The sequence below is a fragment of the Drosophila serrata genome, unplaced genomic scaffold (assembly GCF_035046125.1).
Source record: "Drosophila serrata isolate PLE 108 unplaced genomic scaffold, ASM3504612v1 contig_382, whole genome shotgun sequence".
Taxonomy (NCBI): Eukaryota; Metazoa; Arthropoda; class Insecta; order Diptera; family Drosophilidae; genus Drosophila; species Drosophila serrata.
In genome coordinates this window covers 1,149,896-1,173,532 of record NW_028257280.1, presented here as the reverse complement: position 1 = coordinate 1,173,532, position 23,637 = coordinate 1,149,896, and the positions used below count along the sequence as shown (strand labels likewise).

The 23,637-nt window shown below is 39.2% G+C and overlaps 6 protein-coding genes across 9 annotated transcripts in view; 2 read left to right on the top strand and 4 right to left on the bottom strand.

Moving 5' to 3' along the window:
- Positions 1-877: 877 nt before the first annotated feature.
- Positions 878-5,442, bottom strand: LOC110186346 (uncharacterized). The gene is made up of 3 exons (XM_086839897.1): positions 5,026-5,442; positions 4,746-4,967; positions 878-1,093 (listed from the first exon to the last, which is right to left on the bottom strand). Exons 1-3 carry the CDS (start codon positions 5,440-5,442, stop codon positions 878-880), a joined length of 855 nt encoding a protein of 284 aa, XP_086696023.1.
- Positions 5,443-6,490: 1,048 nt separating this feature from the next.
- Positions 6,491-7,195, bottom strand: LOC110186347 (uncharacterized). Its single transcript, XM_020955494.2, has one exon. It carries the CDS (start codon positions 7,193-7,195, stop codon positions 6,491-6,493), a length of 705 nt encoding a protein of 234 aa, XP_020811153.2.
- A 192-nt stretch (positions 7,196-7,387) lies between these two features.
- LOC110186833 (uncharacterized) lies at positions 7,388-8,250 on the bottom strand. Its single transcript, XM_020956122.2, has 2 exons — positions 7,864-8,250; positions 7,388-7,727 (listed from the first exon to the last, which is right to left on the bottom strand). Exons 1-2 carry the CDS (start codon positions 8,239-8,241, stop codon positions 7,506-7,508), a joined length of 600 nt encoding a protein of 199 aa, XP_020811781.2. The 5' UTR covers positions 8,242-8,250; the 3' UTR covers positions 7,388-7,505.
- A 1,584-nt stretch (positions 8,251-9,834) lies between these two features.
- LOC110186786 (uncharacterized) lies at positions 9,835-10,663 on the top strand. Its single transcript, XM_020956061.2, has 2 exons — positions 9,835-10,235; positions 10,372-10,663. The coding sequence occupies exons 1-2, from the start codon at positions 9,858-9,860 to the stop codon at positions 10,591-10,593; spliced, it is 600 nt and encodes a 199-aa protein (XP_020811720.2). The 5' UTR covers positions 9,835-9,857; the 3' UTR covers positions 10,594-10,663.
- Positions 10,664-11,860: 1,197 nt separating this feature from the next.
- Positions 11,861-23,637, top strand: part of alph (protein phosphatase alphabet) — a 35,404-nt gene continuing 23,627 nt past the window's right edge. For 2 of the 4 annotated variants that reach the window (XM_020955456.2, XM_086840080.1), the window contains exons 1-4: positions 11,865-12,275; positions 13,715-14,612; positions 14,691-14,808; positions 18,046-18,206. In XM_020955456.2, coding sequence (XP_020811115.2) covers positions 13,800-14,612; positions 14,691-14,808; positions 18,046-18,206 — 1,092 coding nt within the window. In that variant the 5' untranslated portion in view covers positions 11,865-12,275; positions 13,715-13,799. Of the gene's footprint in view, positions 12,276-13,714; positions 14,613-14,690; positions 14,809-18,045; positions 18,207-18,496; positions 18,661-18,925; positions 20,148-23,637 lie in introns of those variants that run through there. The other 2 variants (XM_020955457.2, XM_020955458.2) reach the window with 2 other exon arrangements.
- Positions 19,672-22,490, bottom strand: LOC110186318 (uncharacterized). Its single transcript, XM_086840088.1, has 5 exons — positions 21,937-22,490; positions 21,796-21,871; positions 21,326-21,742; positions 20,764-21,081; positions 19,672-20,702 (listed from the first exon to the last, which is right to left on the bottom strand). The coding sequence occupies exons 1-5, from the start codon at positions 22,007-22,009 to the stop codon at positions 20,195-20,197; spliced, it is 1,392 nt and encodes a 463-aa protein (XP_086696214.1). The 5' UTR covers positions 22,010-22,490; the 3' UTR covers positions 19,672-20,194.

The window sequence follows — 23,637 nt, the reverse complement described above, 5'->3', positions numbered from 1 at the left end:
AATATTAATTCGGAAAGCTGTTCTGTGCTAGTTTTTAGTAGTTTAATAAATCTGCATACTCGATTTAAAATTTTAATTAAATTAAAATTTTGACAATATTAAAAATTTTACAGATATAAAATTAATGATGATAAATATGTGAAAAAATGTTGAAATTTTCTTTTCTGCCGGAGATGGCTAGATCGATTCGGCTGTTGATGCTGATAAAGAATATATATGATTTATGGGGTCGGAAATGGTTCCATCACTTTCTTTTAAGCTTTTGACTGAAGGCGCAATTCTATTTTTTAATCGATTTTAACTATATTTTTATATGCAAATTTGTTCGACAAATCAAAATTTAAAAAAATCGTAACTCAGCGAAAAAAGCATTAATTTTAATTCGGACAACTGTCCTATGTTAATTTTTAGTAGTTTAATAAATCTGCATAATCAATTTAACATTTAAAAATATTTAAATTTTTATCAATTTTTCAACGTTCAAATTTACAAATTTTAACCCCTAAAAAATGGTGCAAATTTAAAATAAATTTAATTTTGCTCAAACCTCGCTAGATCGACTCGGTTGTTGATGCTGATCAAGAATATATATGATTTATAGGGTCGGAAATGACTTCTTCACTGCATTTTTAGCTTCTGACTGAAATTATAATACCCTTGCAAGGGTTAGTTTTAGATTTTGTTTCAATTTTCCCCTTAATTCTTATGACATTTTAAGTGTTTAACCTTGATGCATTTGAATTGTTTCTTTTCGTTCTTATTTTCTGTATGTATGAAATAGTTACAAATATCAAAAAATATTATGAATTTGTATAGATTATTCTACTTTAATCCATCTATATTCTGGTTAGTACACTGTATTTTTTCCAGTGCATTCCTAGGTGATGTCGTCTTCGCCTTCTCCTTCGCCGCTGGCATTGGCCAATATGCTCAATATGTGGCACTGGGTGAAATCATTGGCATCGTCCGGCGAAAGGAAAGTTTCTCTTCGCGCCTCAATGTTAATTTCGGGCTCTTTGAAGCCCGATCGGTGATCGCCTGGTTGGTTTCCCCCTTCCCCGAAACTTGGATCTCCACTCCACTCCACTCCACTCTGGTGTTTTCGTTTTTATTATGATTTTGTTATGATCATCGCGATCATCATGATCTAATGATTTGTTGTCGCAGCAAACAAAAAGGTTGAGTCCCGCGCTCCGATAATGATCTGGCGCAATAAAATTGAAATGCGTCTGTTAATCGCTCCGAGATACATAATAATTCTGCTCCGCCAACATCCGAGAGCCGAGCTCCACAAAGAGCTCCACAATGGCCCCCGAAACGATAACCAAAGTTCTGTCGACGGGCCGCCGCCTATCGATCACTTTTGGATTTGCTTTTCGGATTCGGATTTGGATTCTCGTTTACGCAAAAATCACAGCGGCATCGATCGAAGGTGCCTTTGTGTTTTGTTTAAAGTCGAAGTGGGAAGACTCTAACAATAAAAAAATACGAAAATACAAAAAGAAAGTCGTTGGTTAGGTATAAAATAAATGATCGATTTATCGATAACGAATATTGGTAAACCGATAAAACCGATAATCTGTTTCTGTTATATAGGATTCGCTTTACACCCCTAGTCACTTTATTTAATATTATTGCGTTTTAATTATTTTTAATAAGAAAATTAAATATATATTTTAATCTATATATTCTCACAGCTTGACTAAAAAATTCCTAAACAATTATTAATAAATTTTATAATAAAACCCCTTTAAATTAAATTTCGTAGTATCTGAATTTCCCCGTTAAGACAAACATGTGTTTAGATTATAATCTTGAACAGCTTATGCCTGTCGTGTTAATTTTGAAACACATTTTTGTGATAATTCGCAAAATTCTTAAAAAATGAAAATAAAAAACAAAACTCGAATTCAGCAGCAATTAGTCGATCAATTACGAGTCGTTTGTTCGTATCAATGTTCTGATTACGGAGCTGGCTTTCTAGACTCTCGGTTGCCACGTGCTGGCAAAGCTCTGTATATATATTGATTATATATACCTATATATACAATCGTATAGTTCAGAGAGATAAGGCTGGGTGGGCCAGGCCAATGTCCCGCCAGATTGTAGGGCATTGGGAGTAATAAATCTTTGACTGCGCTCGGTCTCCGGGCCAACTAAAAATTCAAATGGCCATTGTTTTTGGCCAGAAAAAAGGGCCACAAACCGCCGACAAATTCGGATCCCCAGACTTGGTCTCCTTCGGGTTTGAGCCTGATAAAAATCGGCGGGCGGCAAGCTGCGATCTCGCCGATCCGATCACTGATCGTCCGGCAATATATATTTATGGCATTGCCTGAAACAAAAATGTCAAGAGCGCGTCTGTGTCTGCTTAGCTAGAAATTAGAGCAATTAGCTTTGACCCGCGGCTGCTCCTCCTGCTGTTGCATCATAAAAAATAGTTTTTAGAGGGAAAACTAATCAATTGGAGTGCACTGAGGAAAAGATATAAGTAGAATAGTTTAACTTAAATTTATATACAGAAAAGTACTAGTTTTCTTGGTACAATATCAAAGTAATCGTATTATTAGAGTACTTATTATTATTGCAATGCATGGAATACGAGGAAAGTTCGATAAGTATTACATTCAAGTACAAATTGTTATTATAGATCAACTAAATGTGTAAATTATATTAAAGAAGTTTGAAAACGCAGTAAATTCGTAATTTTCCACCCTATTAACCGTATATATTCTTGATCAGCATCAACAGCTGAATCGATCTAGGCATCTCCCGCAGAAAATTAAGTTTTTAATTTTTTCTAAATTTTTTAAGGGTTTATCATTAAAATTGTAAAAAAAAAATTGACTCAAATTGTAGTTCTTTTTAATAAATTATTTATTAACCTAATAAAAACTATCAAAGAAAAGTTTTCCGATTCGAATTTTCTGCATTTTTTGCTAAGTTATGATCGATTTAGGATTCGACTCCTTGATCCAATTTTAAGCTGGAAGGGTATACAAATTTTGGCTTCCTCAAAGCTAGCTTCTTTTTTGTTTTTAGTTTTAATTTTTTAAAAGCTAGATGATAAATTCAAAGTATTTTTAATTATGGTACATTATGTTGTTCCGCCAAAAGTAAAATATAATTTTGAAAGTAAACTACATATTTGCCTTTAAATATCGATATTTCCAACTTTTTTATTAACCATATTATATTAATAAAAATACATAAAATCATTATATTTTATCAAACGATTTTTAAAATATTTTTTCTACGACATATTTTTAGTTGAAAACATTTTTTTTGTATTCAATAATAATATGTCATTGCAATATATAAAGAATTTATGAACATTTTTCCATATTTTTACTCTTTGTAATACCGAAATCAATTAACCTCTATTAGGTAACATTTTCTTGCTGTGTAAAAAATAGTTTCTTAAATAGTTGATGACCTTTTTTTTAGTGGACATCGTCTCCGTGTCCGTCTCCCCAGTGGCTACTGTGGGCGTGCCTGGCCCGAGTCTCGGCTTGTAAACAGTTTTTCCTATCTGATGATTGTGTAATTTATAGGGTTCCTTGGGCTACCTGTACCGATCTCATCGTAGAGATAGTGCCACATAAATAAGTGTGTGTGTGTGTGTGTCTCTTTTTGTGGCATAAATGTCAAAGGGCATTTAATGAAGTTATTAAACGCTGCCGCTGGAGATCAGGGGCTACCGTTTCTAGACGAAGAAGGCGGGATCCTGGTTCGGCGATCATAATCTCAGGATTGGTTTCGACTTCAACTTCGACTTGGACTGGCTTTTCCGCTGCTTTGCATTGCAACCAAGAAAAATAATAATAAAAAAAGGCAGAAAACTGGTTGGGCAATGGCAATAAAACGCTTGCTATAACGAGCAACAAAATTTGTAACGATTCAATTTAAGGCTTGCATACAACATGCGCCGTACGCCGTCGGCAAAAGATGAAATAGTCGGGAATATCTATAGGATATAGTGTATATACTCGAGGCCCGATTTGTGTGTGTGTTTTTGGCGCATGTTTAGAGAGGGGGAGACCGGAGTCGGAATGAAATTTATGAAGACATGACTGGCAATTGTAGTTCCAGCTCCAGACCGAGCTCCAGTCAAAGCCATTGGCTCTCGGGTTCGACGATCTCCTTGGATTCCCCGACGCCTACTTGGCCAACTTGGTCCATTGACCATTGCCATTGCGATTACAACTCAATTGTCAATTGATTTTCCAGCCAATATTTCACAATTAATTAAGCGCAAAATTTTTACAGAGCTCTGACAAAGAGCTACGTCGGTTTGGCGGCAGTCCTTCAAAGGCAGGCTCTTGTCCGAGGACAAGATGCGAACTGATTTCTTTCAGTTTACCTGTTTTCCTTTCTCCTCTTAATTTTGGGTGTGGTCAAAGGTCAAAGGAGCAGGTCCATTGACAGATAGACAGATAGATAGTGTGTCTATGGCCAAGTGTGGGAAAAAGATCAACTGGAAGGAACGCAGAAGGGATTGTCGTTAAATGAGGACATAAAAGAAATTAGCTGGATAGTTTCGGTTTCGGCACAGATATGATACGGGGTTTCGGGGTGGTCTGCCACTAAGGATATTTTTTAAGACTTTATCGAAAACTATTTAAATAATATTCAGGCTCAATCGAAATTATTTATTGTCATTTTGGTAGCTGTTTGTTTAAATTTTAGGCAACAGGCGGAGTAGTAACCCAATTCGGAGTAGTACCAGATACCGTAGTAGTAACCCAACCTCCAGGAGTAGTTGTTCCTGCAGGCAAACTGCCTCCGTCGAGGCAATTTTTGAGAGCCTCATAGGAGCTGGTGGTTCCCTCAACGTAATCCCTCTCGGCATTGTTCACACAGATCTCCAGCTGGGTGTCCAGGGTCTGGAGATGGATCTTCAGGTTGCCAGCCGCATCAGTGGCATTGGCCGACACTTGGTACAAGATCTTTGATTCTTCAGCAGCCTAGGGACATAATATGTGTTTCAAATAAAGTAATTTTCTTCAAAATACTATTCCTTACCGCATTGGCAAAGCACTGGAAGGCCTCCACATAGTCCACAATGGAACCGCAGGGCCAGAAGGCTGAGCAGCCTTGATCCGCAGCATCCTGGATATCGTAGAGAGTCCGGTTGAAGGTGAGGATCACCTGGTTACTGCCTGTGGTGTGATCCTGATTGCACTGCCCGTAGTTCTTCTCATACTGATTCGTAATCCCGCTGAGGATCGGGTTGTAGTAGTTGAAGCACTGCTGAGTTTTCTGCGGATCCTGGGCAGCCAGGACCTCTGTCTGCTGCTGCAGGCCAAGGATCTTCTTGTTGGTCGGCAACTTTAACTTAAAGTTGGGGTTCGGTTTCAGGTTTAGGCTAAGATTCAGCTCCAGGCCGGTGGCCAGGCCAAGGGCCAGGAATAGGGCCAACACTATGTGTGGGGAATACATGACTGAGGGCAGAGTTTGGGCTAACAACTGGATGTCGTGGAAGTGGGGAACGTGGCTTTTATATCCAAGAGAAGAAGAGTCTTCTTATCTCCCCTCCTAATTGTTTTGTGTTTGAGGAAGTGCCGAAGCTTCTTAGTATTTCTTAATTGGATAGTTCTTTTGATAATTGCTTAGCAATTATACCAAATTTTCAGTACACCGTTAAACCTATTACGCTTGACATGGTGTAATTTCCCCTCCAAACTATTCCACGATCCTCGGATGTTTTCTAATTATGATTATCTCAAACTTTGTTTTTAAATTGCAATAATTGACAAGTGACAGAGCAGTTTCTCGACCTTGACCATCTTTGGAATAAGAATTTTAATTCGAATTTTTATAATTTTCGTAATTTTATTAAATCAAATTGATTATCTATAATACTCAATTGAATTATTTAAAAAATGTATATGAATTTAAATTAAATTTTATTTCTTAAGAACCACAAATTAGAGATTCGATGACATATAAGTGATCTGAAATTCTATATATTTATAAATACTTTAACGATATTGCACATATTCATATTATTTTCAAAAGCTCTGGTATTTTGCTATATTTTTTGATATTTCAAAGATTAAGACATCATAATGATATTAATAATCATATCCATATAACCTGGGGGCTATATTTTCAACAATCATTCTTCCTTCAATTATGATTTTAATCTATAAAACCCTAAATCGATCGAAGTACTCTACCGAGTTTAAAATAAAACATAACATAGTTCGGATAATAGTTTCTTACTTTACATCTATTAGTGATGTTATAAAGGTCCTTTAACTATATCATACTTGCCATAAAAAAGTGATCTTAAACTTGAAACCTTTTAATATATCCTTTCTTGACTTTGTAAAAGATTTTTCAATAAACTGTTGCCCCAAAAGTTGGTTTCCATAAACTTGAAACGTAATAATTTTTTGAAAATATTTTAAACTCAATTGGCCTGATTTTTATTGATTAAAATCTTAAATTATTTGCTGCATTTAGGCGTTTCTCTATCTCAAATTTAAATTCGTGTGGTATAATAACCATCTGGGATGGTCGCAGTTGGGGGATTAGGGATTCCAGTGGTTGTATATGGAGCTTCTGGTGTGGGAACGGGAACTGGCTGGTTACCCTTGAGGCAGGCGTTCAGCTGCTCATAGGTGGTAGTCGTGTCCTGGACATAGTTCCGCTCCGCATCGTTCACGCAAATGTCCCGCTGAGTGCCCACGATGCGGTATTCCTCCTGGATCTTGACGCTGTTCTCCGTGGCATTGTTCGAGATGCTGTACAAGATCTTGGCATTCTCGGCGGAGACTTCGGCGGCGCACTGGACACGCTGGACCAGAGTTAGCAATTCGGTCTCCTCCTCTGCAACCCAGACCTTGCAGCAGGCATCGCACGTCATTTGGGTGGTTCCCATGATGTCACTCCGCACGGGATCGTACTTGGACTTGATTTCACCCGAGGACTTGTCGTAGGCCGAGACACATGCCCCGTAGTTCGTCTCGTACTCCGTGGCCACGCTGTCCAGGATGGGCTTGTAGACGTAGAAGCAAGCGGAGGAGACGTCTCCATGGGTGGCTGCCAGCTCCCTGCTCTCCGACTGCAGCTCCGCAATGTGGGCATTGGGTTTGATCGTGAAGTGCAACTTGGGCACCTTGGTGGCCATGGTGGTGGCCAGACAGAGTAGGTGGAGCACCAGGAGTGAGGACTGTTTCCGGAACATCTTTGGGATAGAACTTTGCCGGAATAGATATCGGGAGACGTATTTATACGCCTCCGCAGCTTGTTATCTTTTTAATTACACTTTATAGCTGATATACAGAGGCTTCAATTAACTCTAAAGATAAAAGAAGGTGTTAACTACGGTATATCACTTACTGTTTTGATTAGAACTATTAAGCGTGTGCCTCTTAAGTATCATTGAAAAGTCTGTATCGGTTTCGCACACCTTTTCAATTAATAATAATTATATTTAATATACAAAACTAACTGCCATAAATGATCGTGTGCACAGTTATTTCGACTTCTATATTTCACAAGACGCTAACGGTGGTGGGATAGTCCCATTCAGGATCGGCAAGGCATCCGTTCATCTCCTCCAAGGACTGGGCGTGGTTCGCCTTGTAGTTCCTCTGAGCCGTCAGCTGGCAATCGGAGAGCGTCTTCTTGATGCTTCCCACCTCCTCCAGGAGGCTGGTCTGATGGTCGGCGGCCTTGTCGGAGACATCATCCAGATCCTTGGAACTGGAGGGACCCTGCAATCGGGTAAGGATATGGTTTGTAAGAACTTTTCAGTAATAAATGTATTTGAACATCTTATAGAACTATTATAGATGTTATTTGAAGCACTTTAACCTTATTTATTATTCGAATATTTTCCCCAACTCTCACCTTATCGGCCAGGCACTCGAAGGCCTTAGAATTGGTGGTATCGCCGTCGCAGAGCAGCATGGATCCGCAGGAGGCGCGGACGGAGTCCCTGAGCTCGTCGCGGGCGTAGGTGTAGCTTCCGTCGATCAGGACGAAGGCGTTGTCGTAGAAGTCCTGGCAGAACACAAAGTCCGCGTCCAGCTGGTCAGCGTGACCCTTGATCACGGGAAGGTAATAGTCGAAGCAGCCCGCGTTGAAGGTCTCCCCGGAGCGCAGGACGGGGGAGTGGAGCAGGAAGTCGGTCAGCGTGGTCTCCTCGGTGATCTTGAAGGTGGGAGGCACCGCGGAACCCAATGCAGCTCCAATGAGCAGGAAGATGGTAAGAGTTTTGAACAACATTTTAGCTTTTGCGAGGTAGAGGAGCAACTGGGTGAAAATGTGGAGCATAGAGGCTTTTATACGGCAAGTGCTTGGTAGTCCACTCGTAATCAGACTCTTGAGATTTATGATCCCATAATTATCGGAGGTAGTACGTATTCACTCATCCTTATCGTGTAGAAATATCAGCGAAACCCCCGAAAATCTGTTTGGCTTATTTCTATCTAAGAACTTCGCATATTTCTTTCATTGATATTAGGTTTTGGTGGCTCTTCAATTGCATTATAGCAAAGACGATCAATACAAATATTTGTAAAATAAAGGATTTGGTCTGGCTTATAAGCTTATAGTTTTTTTGTTTATGTTTATTGAAAGTCAATCATTTAAATTTAAGTACAAAAAAATGCATTAAAAATTTTTATATATTTTTTATATATTACATTATATATACATTTTTTTGGCTCAATGTTTAGTACCTAAATAACAAACTTCGTGAAAGTCATAAAAATTTGAATCTACCAACATTCGGAAATCTAAACAATTAGAAAATCATTTCTCATGAAATTTACTTTTAAATTACTCAATCATAAGTCAAAGGTCCACCTCCAAATGTGAGAAAAGTAATTTCCCCAATTAAAAGGGGAATTTCCTCAATAACGACATAAGTTTTGTTTATGAGCTTCCGTTTTCATTTATAGCCACAGTTCGAAGAATTTCGCTTAAATTTTTGATATTTGAAAGCGGTTGGTCTTCCTGAGTCATTAAAAATAGGAAAAAAATAAATTGGCTCTTAATTTAATATAATATTTATGATTTATGGTATTAATGATCTTTAGTAGGATGTAGCTGAAGCAACCCCGGTAATAGATAGGACTTTCCCAACTAAAATAAACTAAACAAATATAACAAAATTGTAAATATTGCATAATATTAACATTTATTTAAGTGAAAGTTTTTAATAGCAAGTTATCTAAGTTCTTTGAATTCTATTTGCCTTCATAGATAATGATTTTTACGACATTCATTGATAAAAGCGACTAAATAATAACTACCCTTGATAATGAGTTTATGATTTATGATCTCGATTTCGAACTATATAAAATATTTCTCAAGTTACTACTTTCCTTTCAGTGAGTAATTGATCTAGCTATCATTAGACTTTTGGGGTTTTCTATTCTAGAAAGAAAGCCCCTTCCTTGATTATTTTTAATCCCTTAATTTATTTACGTTCACTTAAACCATCAAATAGAATAACATTATACTGATAAGCCAGATAAGTGAAAAATTTCCATGGATAAGAAATATTTATTATTGTTTGACCTATATAATTGACGTCGGTGTAGTTTCTTATAGATAATATTTATATTACCATTATATTTTTGAGATCCTTCTGATAACACATTAAGAAATAACTAAGCAAATCTTTGCCATTTTCGGGGGTTTCGCTTATACTGTTTAAGGAGACCTGCCCGACTCAGCGTCATATTAATACCTAGTGAATAAGTACTTCCTCCGATAATTATGGGATCATAAATCTAAAGAGTCTGATTACGAGTGGACTACCAAGCACTTGCCGTATAAAAACCTCTAGGCTTCACATTTTCACCCAGTTGCTCCTCTACCTCGCAGAAGTTAAAATGTTGTTCAAAACTCTTACCATCTTCCTGCTCATTGGAGTTGCATTTGGTTCCGCGGTACCCCCCACCTTCGAGATCACCGAGGAGACCACGCTGACCGACTTCCTGCTCCACTCCCCCGTCCTGCGCTCCGGGGAGACCTTCAACGCGGGCTGCTTCGACTATTACCTTCCCGTGATCAAGGGTCACGCCGACCAGTTGGATGCGGACTTTGTGTTCTGCCAGGACACCTACGACAACGCCTTCGTCCTGATCGACGGAAGCTACACCTACGCCCGCGACGAGCTCAGGGACTCCGTCCGCGCCTCCTGCGGATCCATGCTGCTCTGCGACGGCGATACCACCAATTCTAAGGCCTTCGAGTGTCTGGCCGATAAGGTGAGAGTTGGGGAAAATATTCGAATAATAAATAAGGTTAAAGTGCTTCAAATAACATCTATAATAGTTCTATAAAATGTTCAAATACATTTATTACTGAAAAGTTCTTACAAACCATATCCTTACCCGATTGCAGGGTCCCTCCAGTTCCAAGGATCTGGATGATGTCTCCGACAAGGCCGCCGACCACCAGACCAGCCTCCTGGAGGAGGTGGGAAGCATCAAGAAGACGCTCTCCGATTGCCAGCTGACGGCCCAGAGGAACTACAAGGCGAACCATGCCCAGTCCTTGGAGGAGATGAACGGATGCCTTGCTGATCCTGAATGGGACTATCCCACCACCGTTAGCGTCTTGTGAAATATAGAAGTCGAGATAGCTGTGCACTCGCTCTTCTATCGCAGTTAATAAACATTGAAATGAATACCAACTCTTTGTAGTTTATTATTTTTTTTTTATTTCGCCAATACGAAGGTTTTAATTAATTTTTGGATTAATATTTTTATTGATATTATTTTATCTATAATAATTATTAAATAATATAATTAAATGATTTACATGTCGTGTAATTTGTAATTTCTGAAACATAAAATCGAATGCTATTTATTTAACCAATACTTTATATAAACTATATATATATTCTATATATATATTCTATTCTATATATTCTATTCTATTCTATTCTATATATCAAATTTGATGAAAATCTGTTGAAAACAGCAAAAGATAACTTTTTTACTTAAAATTTTCCGATTGTTCCGATGGCAACTATATATACATATATATGTACATATATAGTCCACCGATTCGCCATGCTCTGACTTATATACTAGTAAAATTATATAGACGAATAACTACATAGTTTCATTCAAATCTCGCACATCGGTGCATGTGCATATGATTCCCAACTGGTTCTAACATCCCCGGAACGAGGTGTCTTCTGCCGGCCAAGTCTCAAAAATGTGTTGTGTTATAAAAGTTGTAAGTCATTGTTTATTAGTGTTCAAAGTAAGTAACTGATCATACACATTACTGATCATAGGTACTTACATACTGATTGTTGTTTTTGTGTTTTTACTCAAAACATGTTTTTGACATGTATTATACTTCATGTTACATTAAATGTATATGTGGCGCCACTGCTTTAAAATTGTCGGTAAAAGGTCAGTGGTATATTTTAGTATGTATTGGTTAGTATTTTTTACGTTATTCTATTGGCACACTCAAAATAATAAACATATGTTTTGCATTGCTATAATACTACTAAATTAAACGATATACAAATATTCCTAACCAGTTTGGGTAGATTTGAAGCTTTGTAATCGTAAAAAATTAAAAGAAATTGTAAATTTTTCAATTATAACAACTATAACCATAAACAGGAGTGATTGGTTTTGACTTGGTGGAGAAATTAAACTTTCAATCGGCAATTTAGTATGTTGCTTCTTATCTACATATATATAAATTTATCCCTACATCAAAATATGAAATATTCAACAATTATTGCAAACTAAAAGTTTTCCGGCGCTTATATTAACTTTAGCGAGTTTTACTATTCCGTTCGTCCGCTTATTTATTCTTGAGGTATCGATGTTTAAAAGTTTCAATCGATATATCATACAATTTAATATTATCGATTGTGACCTCGATGTTTTTACAGTTCTACTTCCAGCTCTAGTGCGTCACTTTGTTAATCAAAATATTAGAAAAAATCAAATTTAGGCTTTGCATTTGCAGCAAGTGGTCTGTAAACAGTGTAAATTGACGCTTAATTCATCCGGTATTCGGGAGGTGCAAAAACGGCGATGCGAAAAACGGTGACACGCGGAGTTTTTTGTTCTTAAATTTTCGTACTTACGGCAGCCACTCGCATACACACATATACACGCGGGCGCACACACAATCGCAGCTCATCCACAGGCACGAAAACGAACGGAGAGGCGGCTGTGAAGCAGAGCGAAGAAGGAAAGCAAAGAAGTAGAACGAGTGGAGAGAAGGAGGCGGCAAAAGGCGAAGAAGACCATCAACTTAAAATTTGCGAGGTGAAAATAACGAGAGCGAAGGTTTCCCCAACAGCGCCAACAGTTCATAAATCGCGCGCGACGAGTGTGTGTTTTCATTAACAATTTCGGTTTTTCGGGGCCATGCCTGTTTTCCCCCTCCCCCTCACCTGCTGCGGTACATTCTGAAAATGGGACTGCCAACTGCTGGTGTTATTGGGAGCGAGCGCGAAGCAGCGGAGAAACTCTGAAATTCTGGATGCTGCCGCGGTTTTTGAACCCATTTCTCTCTGTTTACCTATCCCTATCTCATACCTTTCCTAAACGTTTCTTTTTTTCTACCACTCGAAGCGTCCATATGAATAATAACGCTAGATTTAGGAATTTAATATAAATAATAAGGAAGGACGAAGGCGGCTCGCGCGCGTCCTTGATAAATCGATGTGCAAAAGGGAAAGTGAACGAAGGGAAGGAGACTAAAAAACACCAACAAGTAGCGGCGGCAAAGGAGGTGGAAAAGCGTGGGCGGCCAATGGAGCTGCCTTGAGAATTTCCATTTACTTGTCGTTGCTTTTTGTTGTTGTTAGTGTTATTGTTATTGTTATTGTGGTGTCCTTGCTTAAAAAAATATGTCTCAAAAGTTTGAAGAAGGGAAGCCGCACCGAAATCATTATGAATTATTCAATACAAACACGGATTTACTCACGAATTCCCAAGCTAATATAGAATTAAAGTTTAAAATTGTAATCTATTATTGAAACGAGAAACTAAGAGGTGTCAGTTGGGAAGAAATCATTATTTATGTTTTAAATATTTCAAAACATACAAATTCCGATTTCTTAGCCGCTTTTTAAACAAGTCTTGGTAGTTTACAATACCAGATGAATTGATTTAGAACATATAAGGTTGATCCGAAATAAGATTCCGTCAACAAACAGTATTTCTAGTTTGTACAAAGTTTACCTTTGAGGCAAGAGCTTCCCCTTACTAGAATCCACTCCCTGAGAATTCCCAAAACAAAATAAACACTATAAAATGGTTAAAGCCCAAAGGAATAGTAAACAAATATTTCATGAATGCTTGAAATCCGAATATGACTCAACTCCCATTGCTCTTTGTTCAATGCCGAGACCCTGACACTTGAGTGTTTGTTGGGGAGTTAAACCCCATTCCGGAGAAGCCTTTAAAGTCTTGAATTGACGTAAACTTTTTCTTTTCATTATTTTTGTAGGGATCGTGACTGAGAATAGCGGAGCAATATCAAATAAATATTTGCTTTATTAACTGAAAACTATTATTACTTCCAAGTCCTTGAGTAAATAATCGTTATATGTTGTCTAGGCCTTCGTTTTGTGACTTCCCAGGGTTTGTTTGTTTCTCAGACACACCAAGTTCAAGTTCAAGGCCCCAAAAACTAGGCACAAGTGTTTGTTTATTGATTTGCCAGTCGATTAATTGAATACTCCCCACTCTCTCTCTAGGCTCCTTGGGACACAGGCGAGTCTACTTGGCGCAGCGAACGAATTACACCCGCCCGGCACACAGCACACAGCATGTTCAGTAGACATGGGCGGATTCCTGGATAAGCCGAAAACCGCCAAGCACAATGACCAGGGCGAGGGCAATAAGCTGCTCTTCGGCGTCAGCTCGATGCAGGGCTGGCGCTGTGAGATGGAGGATGCCTATTATGCGCGCGCCGGTCTCGGGGATTCGCTCCAGGATTGGAGCTTCTTCGCTGTATTCGACGGCCATGCCGGCTGCAAGGTGTCCGAGCATTGTGCTAAGCATCTGCTGGACAGCATCGTTAGCACCGAGGAGTTCATTAGCGGCGATCACGTGAAGGGCATACGCACGGGCTTCCTGCGCATTGATGAGGTGATGCGAGATTTGCCAGAGTTCACAAAGGATCAAGAGAAATGCGGCGGCACCACAGCCGTCTGCGCCTTTGTCAGTCCCACCCAAGTGTATATCGCCAATTGCGGGGATTCCCGTGCCGTTCTCTGTCGCCAAGGAGTTCCGGTCTTCGCCACGCAGGACCACAAGCCCATTCTGCCTGAGGAAAAGGAGCGCATTCACAATGCCGGTGGCAGTGTTATGATCAAGCGGGTGAACGGCACGCTGGCCGTCTCGAGAGCTTTGGGCGATTACGACTTTAAGAACGTCAAGGAGAAGGGCCAGTGCGAGCAGCTGGTATCCCCGGAACCGGAGATCTTCTGCCAGAGCCGCCAGGATAGCGATGAGTTTCTGGTCCTCGCCTGTGATGGCATCTGGGATGTAATGACCAACGAGGATGTGTGCAGCTTCATTCATTCGCGAATGCGTGTGACCAGTGACCTGGTGAGCATTGCCAATCAGGTCGTGGACACTTGTTTGCACAAGGTGAGTGTGGGAGTGTGGTGGGTGTTCCCATTAATCCTATACAGAATTTAATGCTTTAATACGTTTATGCGAACACAGGGCAGTCGGGATAACATGAGCATCATCATCATCGCCTTCCCCGGAGCACCGAAGCCTACAGAGGAGGCGATAGAGGCTGAACATCGGTTGGAGAAGCAAATCGAGAAGATCACAAGAGGTTGTCTAAGTCGTCTACTCTGTTTATAACTAATCGTTAAACGGTTGATCCTTTGTCTCCTCCGTGTCTCTAAATATCGAACCGAAAATACGTATATACATTGTACCTTTGAGGACCACCCGAGTCCTCGCTGCAGGGTCATATCTAACCCAAGTCCCGTCTAGAGTTGTAGTATAGAATAGCTAGATTCCCGAGAAGATGCATAGTTCCTTCCATTAAGTAGTTCCAAAACAAGTAACGAAACGAAAACCAAATCATTGCCATTACCAATCAATGCCAAGAATGAAGTCTCCTCCTACACACACACACCCACTTGACAGTACAGTAGAAACTCTTTAAGATGGATGAAGTATACTAAAACAAGCAATAGGGTTAATTTTGAAATTTAAACATTCGAAATAACCCAGAAATTAGTTTTAATATGAATTATTTTCATAAAAATAAGTTCATTATATTAGTGACCTGGAACAAGATGAATTTCTAGAGTATTTAAAGAATAGAAAAGTAGCAACAAAGAAGGAAGGAATCTCCCAAAGAGAGCTTTCACTGTATGAATACGTTAAGGTGGGCGTGTGTGCTTGGGGGGTAATACTACCAATATCCTATCGCTAATGCATAGCAAATATAACTGAATGTAGCGTGTTAGTTTGTCATATCTGTGCTGGCTGTGCGTGAGAGAGTGTAGCTCCGTGTGTGTGTGTGTGTGCGTGCCTGAGTTATATAGTATTATTGATACACTGCCAAAAAACGCGATACCATTTAGATTTAGTCTTACAAATATACACATACAGATATTAATAATTACTAATGAGAGAACCTCCTGCCCTGAGCCAACTCAGCCAGCTTGTATATATATAAATTCGTATCAATCAAAAGAAATTTGCAATACTCAACAAACACTCGGAATTGATGTAAACTAAAGGTAGAATTATCTGATAATTATCAGATTGCGGATAATACTAGTATCTTCAGAGAAGATTCGTTTGTAGATAGATTTGTAAATCAATGAAGCAGGAAATCAACAAAGAAAAGCATATATTTTATTAAATCGCAAGAAGTATTACCTGGATTTATGTGTATAAAGCAATACATACTCAAGATCTTCGTATACAAAGCAATAAAGGCACTAGGGATCTCCAAGGAGGTGGAATCTCCAGTAGACTTCAGTATTTTGAAACACCAAAGTGGATTTTTGTCAGACGTGACCTTGTTGATATATAGACAAAATACTTTAAACTCGATTAGTAAAGTAGAGCATGCATTGCCCTTGCCCACCACAAGTAGGTCACAGTAGCTAAAAAATTAAACAATTAACGAGTTTACTTAGCCCTTAAGCCTAGCTAAATAATTAACCCATGGTGACAAATACTCGAAATGTCCAGACGAAACTACTTAGCTTAGAATAGAATGGTCTAGCCAAAGAGGGTTTTGAATGTGTTATGTATGTATTACGTAGGTTAAAACAAAAAAAGAATATAATATTGTAAACCTTATGCTCACCAACAAATGTTGTGCTTGTTGTTAACGAAAGGCAAACACGATTTACTTTACGCAAAACGATCACGCAATCTAAGCAATATTCCCCTGATATATTTATATATACATTTGTACCAGAGCTCGTGAATAAGGGTTTGATCTTCGATAGAGTGCTCTCTCAGTTGAACACCTTGTGGTACACTCTTTTAATAACATCATATATAGAGAAAGACCTTAATTATTACTTAACGGGAGTGATTAATACTTCAACTGTTATTTGCGAGCTCTGATTTGTACCCCAAGTGAACTTTTGGAGCCAAGAATGTGTAATTGTCACATAATACACGACACACAGATGAAAACCGAGTCGAAAAATATAAGATCTTGAACGAAAGATTCGCCAAAAAAGCCAAAAGTGTTTTGTCTGCTGTTCTATTTGATTCCAGTTCTATCAGTTTCCCATTCGCTTTGCCTTTTTATTTTTCTTAATCACACATTTCCCCAAGAACGATCATTTTATACAAGACATGTATCATATCCTTTTCCGTTAACTTATACTCTATTTTGTACCATTTTATTGAGTTCCCAAAGAGCCTAGTTCGAAAATAAAAGAGACGTTTTAGCCATCCGCTGTCGTTGTTCGGGCGCCTCGACTTCTTCAAGATTCCAATTTTCAAAACACAATATTTTTGCCGAAATGCGCGAGTCAATTGAAAGAAACAGAAACAGAAAGCAAATACAAATTTAAGATGTGAGTGAGCATAAGGTACGTCTATAATTTTGTAGTTTTGTAACTTTCCAAAAGTCACACTTTGTCATTATTTCTGTTATCGTTTATCTTATCGGTTGATTTGGTTTTTGATTTTGATTTGTTTTTTTTTTTTTACCCCCGACCCCGCCCGCAATGATTTTGTTATCTGTTAAACGAAAGTTGTATTGTGCAAAGAGATCCACACACAATCCAAAAAATCCAATAGATTATCGAAAGTGCATGATGTCCCCTCGCCTTTATTCACGGCAACGAGTTTTAAGTCTTTACCACTTGAAATCACATTGAAATGTTTTCTGTAAATTGTTTAAAAATTTGAATATTCGAAATAAGGATTGATACAAATTTCGATATATATTGAGACTGATATGAAAGTCGATATATAAATTGATGTTTAAAATATGTCGATAATATCTCTCGATATATTTTTGATATGATATCGGAGTTTTCCTTGAGATGGACATACCTTTTTCGAAGTCTTTGCTAATTTTTTATTTGAATTTTGTTTTATTTGAATAAGGATATAAAAGTACAAGCTTTTTTGAAGCCTTTTATATATTAATTTTGTTAAAAATATTTATTATTCGTCTCAAATATGTATTTATCAAAATATTTTGTTCTATTTTAATCACTATATTAATAATATTTAAATGGACTCTAAAAGCTTTTAATATGCATATTCTGCTAAACATGAACCTATGGTTTCGATTTAAAAACAAGAAGCTTGAGATGGCCACACAAATTATCGTTTTTTTTGTTAATATTAAACAATATGAAGCGTTGTTCTCATCTATCTATATATATATATATATATAAATATTGCATTGCTTTTGAAGTAGCTTAACTATGTAATCCAAATTTGTATTTTTGTATTATCAACCATTTATTGTATATAACTCAATTTATTTTACAAGTCTCGTAAGCTAAGAACTGATGCTATTCTGGAATTCGATTTGTTATAACCCTTTGTGTCTCTCCCATCTTGTTTGCAGACGAGATAGAGTCTAGCAAGGTGACTGACTATGTGGATCTGTTGAAGTGTCTGCAGAACAGAGACGACATCGAGGGTCTTCCACCGGGTGGCGGCCTGCAGTCCAAGTATCACGTTATCGAGCGCACATTCAAGCAGGAGTTTCCGGATCGACCATGTGAAGTAAGAAATATTTTTTATAATCTATAATCGGTCTCGAACAGCTGCGCTTTTAACACACACACATTATTATTATTATCGCTTTTTGCTATCATTATTATTAATAGCCTTTTGAGTTTTGCTTCTTAGTTAATACTATATGGTTCAATCGGCAATAGAATCAGGTGAAAGATATTTTTTGGTTATAACTTAAGCTAGCAGTCCCATTCGAAACACGTCGTCATTAATCACTGTCGTCACCTACGCAACATTTAACCTTTGGCTACCTTGTTTATTCTCTTCTTTATTTCTAGCTGTATGCATATGATGATATATGAGTTTTGTATTTGCTAACTGTTCATTTTTAAAACCAAACAAACAACCAACCAACCAACAAACCAACCAACCAACCAACCAACCAACAAGAGAGCAAAAGTTAATTTAAAACCATCCTCCTCTGCTTCACATAATGCTAAATGTAAGGCGAAAAATCAAATCATGCTGCCTGCCTCTTCACTCCATCGATGTCCATTCATTCATTCTGTTTCTATTCTGTTCGCATAGTTTCTTGTGTTTATTGTCTTTGATTTTCAAGATGCATGTCTGCACGTTTTACTATCATCTTTTCTTCTACCAACTGTATCTGTATCTTCTGCTCCATCCGCTGTGTGCGAGAGTGTCTAACTTTACTGCCGCCCCCATCATTGTTTATAATTGTTTGCTCTTTGTTATATATCTTGCAGAGTCCAACGCATTAGGTTCGCAGTCGAAAAAAGAAACACAAACAAAACAATACAAACCAGTTAAAAGAAAGCAGAAGAGCCACACGCAACATGAACGAAGGAAACAAACTAAAAATAACAAGAAAGAACACACACCAAACAGTTTTCTACTTTGATAAAAACACAAAAGAAAAAACCTACTAAATAATGATAATAACAAATAAGCATTACAATACATTTCTAGTTTGTACGAAGCCTCAAGTCCTAAAACTCAATATACAAACAGACGCCACAACAACAACAACCAACAACTCACCACCAGAACACCACAGTACACCACAATACACCACAGTACACCACAATACACCACAACTCTAAGATTAATAAAGGAGAGATCCAGAACAGAGCCGTACCTTTGTAAGCACAGAACTCAGAGAACCAGAACTGGAATTGAAATTAAAGTTGGAATTGGCTCAAAGCCAGCAGCAGCACCACCACCACACCCATCAGATGATTACTGCAACACTGATCGAAGGTCCAAAATGGACCGAAACCATCGTCTAACCATGTAAATGTCCTACCTAACCCTCTGTGTGCACCATTCGTTCCGTCATCTCCTCATCGATCATACAGAAAACTCTTCTCTTGACAACGTGAAGAGCGCGACATCAATATTTGGAAAGCGAAACGATTTTTCGCGATTTTCGTGTGTTTGATGAACTTTAATTTAATATTATTTCAAAATATAAAACTGTATTAACTATATTGATTCCGAAACCAAGCGGAAGCGGAAGCAGATTTCCTTGTAAGTTTGTAAAATGTTTGTTACCCCGAAGAAGAAGCACACTTTTGTTCACCTTTTTTGTACATGTGTGTGAGAGATGGAGTGCGAAACTTAATAATTGTAAAGTAAACAAAAAATGTTAAAAACAAAACAAAGTAAAAGAATGCAAGAAAAGAAAGAAAAAAAATGGGAAAAGAAAAACCAAACAAGAACCTGTAACTATCTACGAAGAGAGAAAGTAATACCTAAAGAAAGCCTAAAGTAAGCAAAGCAAATCCACAATAATGTCCGAGATCTTAAAGAAACGAGAAATGAAAAGCTAAAAACTATTAATTTATAAGAGCCAGCAAAGCAAGTTGATGATGGTGATGAAAAATCTTAAGAGAGAAAAGCAAAATTACGCTCGAGTTTGTAGTAAATGTTGATAAAAAAAATATACAAAAAAAAAACCAAGAAAAACATCGCCTTTAATTATCGTCGTTCAGCTGAACCGTATACCAATCGTATCACCTCCAAAAGCGACAGGTATTGTCCTTGGAAGCGGTGAGGATAGCATCTCCCGTGTAGCTATAGGCGCAGCTAAAGACCTCGCCCTCATGCCCGGCCAGGACCTGGGAGCACTGTCCAGTGTCCGTGAGCCACAGCCGCGCGGTATTGTCCGCCGATGCAGTGAGCAACATGCAGCCGCTGGGACTGAAGCACACCTTGGACACCTCATCCGTGTGGCCAGCCATCAGGGAGAGCATCTCCATCTGCTCCGAGGATCCTTCAACGTTCCACACCCTCGCCGTGCAATCGCTGCTGCAGGTGGCCAAGAGTCTGCCTGCCGCATCGAAGCTGACGTCCAGGACCTCGTCACTGTGCTTGGCAGCCAGCTGGAGTTCCCGATCCAACCTCCGTATGTCCCAGATCCGAGCTGTGTAATCCAGGGAGCCAGTGGCTATCAGAGAGCCACTAAAGTTCCACACGCAGTTCGAGAGTTCGGCACTGTGGCCCCGCAACTGATGAGCAAGGCTGCGGATAAAGATTCCCCTGAGCCTTAACTTTGCTGAATAGAGTTCCAAACTGCACTCACCTCTTGCTCCTCACATCCCATATAGCTGCCGTGTGATCGAAGGATCCTGTGAGCAGCATCTGCCCATCGCGATTGTATCGGGCAGCTATTACCTCGGCTCTATGATGGGTCAGTGTCTGCAGTTCCTGGGCCGTTTCCACGTCGTAAATGCGTGCTGTTCCGTCCATGGAGGCGGTGGCTATGGCATTGGTGTGCAACGGATGAAATTCGGCAGCCACCAGCTCGGCGGTGTGTCCGTAGAAAGTGCATAGGTTCTGGCCACTGCTGGCGGACCAAACTTTGGCAGTGCCATCAAAGGAGCCGGTTACGATTTTATCGCTAAGGGAGAGAGGAATTATTGGAAGATCGTTTCCACTTTGTTCTCCTCGCAGGATGGTTCTCGGCTGAGTTATTTCCTTGACATTCTTTTAATAAAACAAAAGGTCGTGAAATGTTTTCAACTGATTTTGATAATAATTGATGGTTTCACTTCTCTTTTACAGCGAATGACTAGGAACTTAGGAGAGAGGAACTGGAACTGAAAGGATTCTTTGTTCCTGATAAGTTTCTTTGCTAAACTCACCAGTGCGGTTGATTGAAGCCCACAGAGAAGACCACATTGTCGTGTCCTGTGAGAATGTGCTCCACCTCTGCCTCTTGGGTGTTGATCACATGACAGGTGCGGTCATAGCTCCCAGTGAGGCAGCGTTCGCCACTCCGATCGAAGCACACATTGGTCAGCGGCAGGATGTGTGAATTGTGGCATTTGTGTAGATAGAATTTCTTTTTCACAGGCTCGCGCAGTTTTCTTTGCAGTTTTTCCAGAGCCTGCTTCAAGGCGCTGAATGTGTTTTGGGCATTTTCCACCCTTCCGCTGGCGGGGCAGGGTGGCATTAGGGATTTCTCCTCGTCCTCTTGGTTAGTGGAAGATTGTTCCTCCTCTTCAGCCTCTGCTAGAGTTTGCAGGAGAATCCTGTCGGCCAGGGGTTCTATGTTGGTCCTTAAAAGGGAGCTTAGGAAATATAAGATTATAAAGTATCTCAAGAAATTTACTTGCTATCTAGGTCAAGAAGATCATAGTGACGAAGCCTCTCCTTGCCCTTGGTTGTTCGATAGTTAATTGCCAGACCTACGATTTAAGCAGAGAATAAATTAATATAGCGTAAAAATCGTCAGTTTAATGACCTTTCCCACCTGGCGGATAGTAGCGCAGGAAGATTTTGTTGGCACTCATTGCCGTTGCGAGGTTGCTGGGACTCTGAAACATTCCTTCACTCTCAGTTTGCTGACCTGCTTTAATTCCGCTTTTGTTGATTTCATATTGCTGCCATGCCAAAAGGCAACGTTTGATCGATTCACCTTGGGTTCGTTGCCTGTGAGAGGTCTATGTCGAGGTCCTCATGTCTCTTGGGAGACAGCTCAAGGATGTAGGGTAATGTGTAGGAAATAAATAAAGGACTCACTGTCCAAGACCTCTTTCATTTATTGTATAGTTGGTGGTAATGTTGGTTGGAGTTTAAATTGAACTAAATATTCGTGGTATTCTTTTCCAGGAAAAGCTTTTTGAACTAAAAGCTTTTAGTCGGGTTTTTCCCCTTAGTGAATCTTTATATATGTTGCGTAGAATTTATTTACGCTTGCCAATAAAGTGAATAATCTTATAAGTAGGCTAATCTTATATATCAGATTTGTTAAATCTTGAGTTCAGCATTTCATAACATCCTTGAACCGTTCTTTTTTTTTTCTTTAAAAAATCTAAAGTATTAAATAATATTTATTATATAGGTAAGAAATTGTTTTATTCCCGTTCCGACATTAGTCCTTTCTTTTTACCATTTTCTGGAGCAATTTAAATAACGAACGACAGGCACATGACTAATTAACTTTTCTGGTAAACCAATTGAAGGACAGACAGCCGGCAACTACTCCCTGAACTCTGCCTCTAACCCTTGACCTACGATTGTCCTTTGGGGGAAACCCCTTTGGCATTTGACAGGCACCACCAGCTTCGTCCGACTAAATGGTCTCTGGCCATTAAACCTAATTAGCTTGTTTAAGATGGAACGGGTCGGACGGAGGACAGGACGCAGCAAGGACCTGACCCCAGAGGCCAATTGGCTGCCGACACCTGCTCGCATTTTTAGCAGATTTAACATATGTCCCCCACGGACAGACAGACACGCACTCACCCCAGCCGCAGCCCAACTAACAACACCCACACCTGCAATTAGATTGTCTCACCTGGTTCCTTTCCTTGCCTTAGCCTTTCTGCCGCTTCCTCGTTTCGGCATTTTCACTAATTTAATTTGTTCGGTAATCGTTGGGCGACGATGGTCTGGGATGGCGGTAAGGAGAAGAGCGGGCAGCAGGATTGTCTGACAGCCGCAGGACGACAGTCCGTGGAGGAACTTGGAAGGTACGCCCCCATTAGCCAGGGGAGAAAAAAAGACAAACAAGGGGACCGCCTTTTGGGGAAGTGGGAGAGCATAGCCAATAATGATAAGTAATGATTAGATATTATCGCACCCAATTTTGTAGCACAGCAGCAGCGAAAGAACTGAAAGCGACAGCCGAGCGATGAACAAAAGGACAAAACCAAAATGGACAGGGCGGGGACACAGCGAGAAAGTCGTGGGCGTACACCGGGAAAAATATATTAGAAATTTATTAACTAAAATAAGAAATTAAGCTAACTTTGGCACGCCGAAGTTTATAAATATTCGATTACTAGGAATTAATGGAATATAAGTTATATATTTATGTTGAAAAACTATGAAGTAATGTCTGCTTTAATTTTTAAATCTAATATTTACAAATTTACATTCACAGTTTTGTATTTTTCTCTATTTTTAACGATCGTTTGTATGACAGCTATATGATATAGTCGTTCGCTTT

Excerpts from the sequence above, each read along its gene's own strand:
- LOC110186833 (XM_020956122.2), bottom strand. The coding sequence starts at position 8,241 with ATGTTGTTCAAAACTCTTACCATCTTCCTGCTCATTGGAGCTGCATTG. Across the intron at positions 7,728-7,863 it reads TCGAGTGCCTGGCCGATAAG|GGTCCCTCCAGTTCCAAGGA; the intron begins GTGAGAGTTGGG and ends ACCCGATTGCAG.
- LOC110186346 (XM_086839897.1), bottom strand. The coding sequence starts at position 5,442 with ATGTATTCCCCACACATAGTGTTGGCCCTATTCCTGGCCCTTGGCCTG. Across the intron at positions 4,968-5,025 it reads TCCAGTGCTTTGCCAATGCG|GCTGCTGAAGAATCAAAGAT; the intron begins GTAAGGAATAGT and ends TTATGTCCCTAG. Across the intron at positions 1,094-4,745 it reads CAACTACTCCTGGAGGTTGG|AGTGGAGTGGAGTGGAGTGG; the intron begins GTTACTACTACG and ends CGAAAACACCAG.
- LOC110186347 (XM_020955494.2), bottom strand. The coding sequence starts at position 7,195 with ATGTTCCGGAAACAGTCCTCACTCCTGGTGCTCCACCTACTCTGTCTG.
- LOC110186786 (XM_020956061.2), top strand. The coding sequence starts at position 9,858 with ATGTTGTTCAAAACTCTTACCATCTTCCTGCTCATTGGAGTTGCATTT. Across the intron at positions 10,236-10,371 it reads TCGAGTGTCTGGCCGATAAG|GGTCCCTCCAGTTCCAAGGA; the intron begins GTGAGAGTTGGG and ends ACCCGATTGCAG.
- LOC110186318 (XM_086840088.1), bottom strand. The coding sequence starts at position 22,009 with ATGTTTCAGAGTCCCAGCAACCTCGCAACGGCAATGAGTGCCAACAAA. Across the intron at positions 21,872-21,936 it reads CCTGCGCTACTATCCGCCAG|GTCTGGCAATTAACTATCGA; the intron begins GTGGGAAAGGTC and ends CTTAAATCGTAG. Across the intron at positions 20,703-20,763 it reads TGGGATGTGAGGAGCAAGAG|CCTTGCTCATCAGTTGCGGG; the intron begins GTGAGTGCAGTT and ends CTTTATCCGCAG.